This window comes from Lactuca serriola, chromosome 9, assembly GCF_051521515.1.
Source record: "Lactuca serriola cultivar US96UC23 chromosome 9, Lser_US96UC23_V15, whole genome shotgun sequence".
Lineage (NCBI taxonomy): Eukaryota > Viridiplantae > Streptophyta > Magnoliopsida > Asterales > Asteraceae > Lactuca > Lactuca serriola.
In genome coordinates, this window is record NC_136416.1 from 87,300,183 (window position 1) to 87,306,780 (window position 6,598).

At 35.5% G+C, this 6,598-nt stretch overlaps 1 protein-coding gene across 1 annotated transcript; it reads right to left on the minus strand.

Annotated features, from left to right (window-relative positions):
* Positions 1-262: 262 nt before the first annotated feature.
* Positions 263-2,923, minus strand: LOC145072201 (PHD finger protein ALFIN-LIKE 1-like). Its single transcript, XM_079018583.1, has 5 exons — positions 2,552-2,923; positions 2,390-2,422; positions 1,518-1,740; positions 810-930; positions 263-735 (listed from the first exon to the last, which is right to left on the minus strand). The coding sequence occupies exons 1-5, from the start codon at positions 2,649-2,651 to the stop codon at positions 484-486; spliced, it is 729 nt and encodes a 242-aa protein (XP_078874709.1). The 5' UTR covers positions 2,652-2,923; the 3' UTR covers positions 263-483.
* Between the last annotated feature and the right edge of the window lie 3,675 nt (positions 2,924-6,598).

The window sequence follows — 6,598 nt, forward strand, 5'->3', positions numbered from 1 at the left end:
CATTCTCAATATGAAACTCTTACTGGAGTTATCTTTCTATCTACATTACTTTTCTATCTTCCCTAAAGTGCATTCAATCTTTCTTTAATCACTTTTACTTTATCGCTTGTTGCCTTGACATATTTAGACTATCATAGTTTGTTTGTTTGTTTGTTCCCTCTTCATTTTGTTGCCAAAACTTTTATCCAATCCATATTAAGAAGACATGTTATAAGTTTAGAATCAAATAAGGATAGATTTGTAAATTTTAGCGACTATAGTATAAAATAACAAACAGGTATCACTAACAACCTGATAAACTTACAATCCTCGGAAAGAAGCCATAAATCCTAAAAACAAGTCATCAAAGTCTCTTTAATAACCATCAAACCACCTATATAAAATGTTATAGGAAGGATAAAAGACAAGAGAGAGAGAGAGAGAGAGAGAGAGAGGAAGAAGCCTACTAGCCAATAGATATGCGACATGTGGATAGATTGGTGTTTAGGGGCGACCCTTTTTAGTGCTGCAAGAAGGGCATTTATACTGCTTAATGCTTTCAGCTTTTGCAGGGGTAATTTTGACACATTTGCCATGATACCACCTTTCACATATGTCACACCCGATCCAAAACTCATCCCCACTGTAGTTTCCCCCGCAGCTTCCACACAGAGTTTCACCGTGTTCGTCTTCATCTTCTGCGTAGCTTTCGTCGTATGCCCTCGGTGTGCTTTTCACTTGTCCATCATTCGACCTCTGTAAGAATATTATTATGAATCAAACAGACAAACGCGTGTGACAGGGGTAAAAACGACATTTATTATTACTACCTTTGTGCTGGATCTTGATTTGTTCCCGTTGTCGACATTCGGCTTGTCTTTCACATGTTTACGCTCCGTTACGACTTCAAACACAGTCGGCAGGTCATTTATCAAGCTGAACAGACGCTTCCTGTGAAACACATAATGAAAAGGGTATTCACGTCTTTTTACAAACACGTGTTCGTCTTTATTCCATTTCTTTGGATGGTAAAAAAAAAAAAAAAAAAAAAAAAAAAAAAAAAAAAAAAATCATAGTTTTTGTCTCATTGACAACAGTTGTAGTGTCAAAGCCCAGAGAAACACAGTACAACCTGTTATGTCATTTTATGTTTTGTTGAGTCACTCTCCATCATTGTCCCACCTTTTTAGGTGGGACAGGCTTTTATAGTTTTTATCTCATTGACATCTGTCGCAGTCCAGACAAACACAGTACAATGTCGAGTCACTGTCCATTACTATCCCACCTTTTTAGGTGGGACAGAAATTTAAATTTACAGTTTTTGTCTCATTGACATCTGTCTTAGTGCAAACAACAAACACAGTACAACCTGGTATAATATGTCAAGTCACTATCCTTTAATATCCCACCTATTTAGGTGGGAAAGAAATTTGCAGTTTTTGTCTCATTGAGATCAGTCTGGTGTGGACCAAACACAGTACAACCTGTTGTGTTGTGTCGTTTAGTGTAAGATATGGTGTGAATGAAATAAGAGTTACCTTTCATTCCTATTCAAACGAGCACCAAAGTAGAAAGCTACTGCCAACAACCAAGAATCGGTATGAACAGCCACCAATGAAAGCCAATCTCTTCTTTGCATTCCATCTCTTGCAAAATTAATCCCTAAAGCTGGTTCTGGAAGTTCTGGAGGGACTTCTTCTGCTGGCAATGTTACTTCCCATGTTTCATTTGGATGTCCATATAGACAAAGATTCTCCTTCTCTACATGCTCATAATTTATCAGATTCACCTTGTTTAGTTGACAATATAACTTGGAAAAACTAAAATCAGTTTGAAACAATAATTAAATATAGTTTTCCAACTCCAAGAAAATAGTATGTGTCTTGATTCTATTATCAGAGTCTTTAAGTTTCTCTTTAAATGTACATAAATTGAAATTTATGGTTGGTTTGCTGGAGTTAAAGTTTCTCTCCAACTGTACACAAATTCAATGCAACAAACAGTCGTAGGTGGACAGTCAATATTTATGTTTAAAAAGCTTTCACACATACCAAAATAAGTCAAAGATGGACCCTTTTCTTGAAATCAGTCGGCAAAACACATCAAAAGAAAAAAGTCACGCCTCCTATTCACGTGATTAGACATATCTCACTTCGAATTCCAAATTAAGCACAAACAATTTTCAGTGAGCTTTTTTTTGTTACAAAAAGATATAAGCTAAATTGGAAGACGATTTCTCATAGAAATTTTATCAGTTCGGAACTTAAAATTAGGCAAACGAATCAAACCCTAACTTTTATGGTGTTAAAAAGCAACAAAAAACTTAAAGAGCCAAAATTCTCAAAGCCAATCGAATCGATGAAAACAATCAATTGCAGAAATGTAAGTGTTTTGGAATATAGAGATAAACCTGGATCGCAGGTTGCGTAAAATTCATCGACGTCTGCAACAAAGCAAGAACAAAACATTAACAAAATACAAAAACAAAGTCAAAAGTTATAAAAAAAATCTGCAAACAATAATATATAATTAAAAAAAAAAAAAACAACGCCGCTGAAGAACAACTGTATACCGTAAGTGAGAGCTCGGACGATGCCGGAGCGACGAGCGCTGTAATCCTTGAAGATCTCCTCAACGGTGCGGGGGCTTGAAGAAATTGCAGCCATTTCCATAAATAGTAAATAAAAAAGCTTTTCAGATCTAAGAAACTGGAGACGGATCGAGTGAGGAGAACGAATCAGAGACGAATCAACGGTTGATGTTGTTTCGCCATGGATGAATTTGGAGGTTCAGTAGGAAGGGATCACACAGTTTGTCAGATGCATTTGCCCGACGAGAAGAGAGAGAGAAAGATATGGGAGGCTGAAAGGGGGAAGAACTGGCTATCCTCCGAAGGAATTTTGACCTTTTTTACGGATTCGATGAAACTACAGCCGTCCGATTTTGATTTTCTCTCTTTTCCGTACTTTAAGTAATGAAATCTAGGAGAGAGAGATCTCTCTTGCGTTTTGGTTTTATGGATTGTTACAGTCTACCCCCTCTGAGTTTCTAATAATGACTTCACTGCCCTTGTAATCTTGTTTCCATTTCCATCCAACCCCTATATGATGTTACTAACTTAGTATCATTGAATTACATATATGGCCCCTTAACTAATTGGTAATGTACCATTTATATATTTTATCAATTTATTTTCACTACAAGTCTTTTTGAAAAGTAAGATAGCATAATTCATAAACATGTTAGTGACCTACCATAATATATGGTTTTAAGTCAGGCTTATATAATGGGTATTGCATGAGAGAGGTAAATCATAAAACGTCAACCAGAAAAGAATGTGCATCTAAACATGAAATCGCCATTATATAATTTCACTATATGGTCGCTAAATTTCAATTGCAGTGCTTTGATGATTGACAGATAAATTATTTAACAAACTTCATACATAGGAAGAAATGACACTAAATTACAATATATCAGAGTTTGCATTGAGAAAAATTTTATCTTCATGTTGTGGGGAAATTTATTTCAAAAAGAGTGTCACAAATAATTTTGATAAAATCAATGTTTACTCAGATGAGATTTGATTTGTTATAAGATGAAAAAGAAACTTTAAAATACATTTGTTGTGTGTGATTTAGGTTTTGTTTGTTATTTCCCAAAACCACTTATTGGCCACATTTGTTTGTGAAAGAGCAAACATTTGGTTCGCAAGATTGATTGTTTTTTCAAATGTTTAAATCATGAAACTCAATATTTTAATGTTCAAATCATGGAACATGGCGTTATAAACCAATGAATGATCTTCAAACAAGGTTCAAATCTTGATTTCTATGATTGTTTTTGTTGATGTTCATGATCTTTGTTTCATATATTGTGTGTACCCCTTATGATGCTTGGATGTTGTTTTTTTCTCTTAGCAATTATATTTATGCTCTTAAATTTGATTTTGAATTAAATAGAATATAATAGTTCTAGATGTTATCAACTTTTCTTGACTTGTTTGTTTGTTATATCTTGACAACGTATATTTTCTTGCATCTTTTTATAGTATCTAAGATTGTGAAACTTGAAATTGATCTTTATGTACTAATGTTTTTGCAAAATTAAGTTGTTATATGTAATGATTACTGAGAAATTAATTACATTGAATTGAAATTTCAAGTCACATTTCATAGACATTGTTTGAGTTTCCTTATAGATGATTTCCACAACTCGAATGCTCAAGGGTTGTTGGGTTGTGGTAGCATAAGGCCACACCGTAGAGACTGGTCTGAACAACTCAAACGAGCTTAATCCCTTTTATTTTGATATCATAGCTCCAAAACTTAGATATGATCCTTTCCAATGTCTTTATGGATAAAGTTTCGAACTTTATCCATTAGGAAGGTCCAAACCACCAAGATCTAAATTTTAAGTTTCAAACGGACCCAAAAATACATCTTTATCAACTTAATCGATTAAGTCCAAGTCTCCCAATTTCATATCTAAATCAACAAGATGTATAGATGGATAAAGTTTACAATTGTCTCCATAATAATGTCATAATCTTTCAAGATCTAAACTTTAATAAACCAAAATGACCTAAAGGACCAAGATAACTAGATGGTTTTAAGGGAAGGCAAAAGATCACAACTTTCATACTCCATGAGGCCCATAAAGCATTGGTTTTAAGGGAAGGCAAAAGATCACAACTTTCATACTCCATGAGGCCCATAAAGCATTCCAACAAATTAAAAGATGTTGTAGTCCACTCAACTCCAAGATCACCCTTAAAATGAACCAAAAGTGCCAAAAACCCCAAATGACAAGATCTAAAGAACTACATAGCAAGATTGGAACTTTATACTTACAATAGTCTAGAAATGTAGTGTCTTTGATGGATCCAAACTTGAAGCATCATTCCTTGCAACCAAAAGAGCCTTCATGATCTTTAAACTTCATCAAAATAACATAAAAAGCATCCAGAAGAGGAAAGAGGAAAAGCTCAAATCTTAAATGTGGAGGCTATGGTTTCTCCCAAGGGGTCCTATAGGTGGTGGAGGCTACTAAAATGCCATAAAATGTGGAACCTTCTGCTTAAATATGTTGAAACCCCTAAAATCGTGGGTGCGGGCCTGACTGGTCATCATGTCGTAGCAACGCTCCGCTGTGTTGTGGCGACAGTTTTCCCCCAAATCCACATTAACTTCAAACAGCCATAACCTCTTCGTTTCAACTCCGTTTTTGGCGATCTTTATCTTCATGGAAAGCTATTGACGAGCCTCACACTTTTATCTAGTTACTTTTGGCATAACACATGTCAAACTAAAAACCATAATCCATGCAAAAAGCCTAACAAATAGTTTTCCCAATTTACCCTTTGGCTCCAAAACACAAACCAAGGGCTTGGATTACATAATCAATATTATTAATATCCAATAAGGTCTAAAGCCTGTTCCATTGAAGCCTAAGGCCTTTAATCGATCCATTTATTGTCCACAATCCCGAAATAATAAACTTCTCGAAATAGGATGTTGCAATTCTCCTTCACTTAAACTGGATTTCGTCCTCAAAATCTGTCTTGATTAGAATCTCTGAAAAAAAACATCAACATATTCCAAAAGCTCCCTTTAAGCCCTTCGGAATCAAGGCATCTATACAGAGAAGTCGAGAGACCGCTTATAACGTCCCAAAATTTAAGATCAAAAATTTCATTTTTATATTAATAAAACCATCAACCGAAACATGTTCATAAAACCATAAAAGAAATCAGAGTATGTCAATAATCATCCAAGTACATCAATTCAACAAAATGTGGAACAATATGGTGTGTGCGATGTGATCATCTTGAGCCCTTCCCCTTCGATCCGGAAGTACCTGAAACAAAAACTAAAAACCGTAAGCACGAAGCTCGGTGAGTTCCTCATACCATACATATCAAACATACAATGTTCCTTGCCTAACAACCATTAGGCCTCGCTCGAAACAGATTTGTCAATAACATAAGATGGGGCCCGCCTCATTACATTTATTAGGCCCCGCCTGGCATTGGGCCCTGCCCGATATACATATCACATACTATATATGCAAGAGTTACACAGACAACTAGCATCCTAATAATAATAAATCATGGGTCGACATTGGTGCCTTCTGTTGGATTAGATGTCTAAGCCCAGAACTATTTTGGTATGTACTTGACCCGATTGTGAGCATGGTCCTTTTGGGTTGCCTTCACCAAAGCAACTGATAGGATGAACTAAGGAGAAAGAGGATTAACTATGATTTATTAATATATTATATGGATAATATACTAAAAGAGAAATCATATTGTTTAATTAATATTAGTCAAGAATTAATTTTGTGGCTAAAAGAGATTAATTAAGTAAAGGGGACTGGTATTGCAATTATATGATAGTTGCAATTGGGCTATGGATTCCTAATAGAAAGGGGATTGGACGAAATCTATGGGAAGCCCATATGGATTTCGTCTAAGGGCTTTCTAGTGAACTCCATGGGTTGCTTAAGGCCTAAGCAGAGAATTAGGGTTTCACCTGAAACCCTATCAGCTCACACGAGTATATAAAGGCCCCTAAGGCTCCCAAAAACGTGGCCAAGTGATCTCTAAGGGTTCTTGGAT

Bases quoted from the DNA above. Each gene is read 5' to 3' on its own strand.
- LOC145072201 (XM_079018583.1), bottom strand. From the start codon at position 2,651: ATGGAAATGGCTGCAATTTCTTCAAGCCCCCGCACCGTTGAGGAGATC. The intron at 1,741-2,389 runs GTTTATCTCTAT...ATGAGCATGTAG, and splicing joins TTACGCAACCTGCGATCCAG to AGAAGGAGAATCTTTGTCTA. The intron at 931-1,517 runs GTAACTCTTATT...TGTGTTTCACAG, and splicing joins CGTTTGAATAGGAATGAAAG to GAAGCGTCTGTTCAGCTTGA.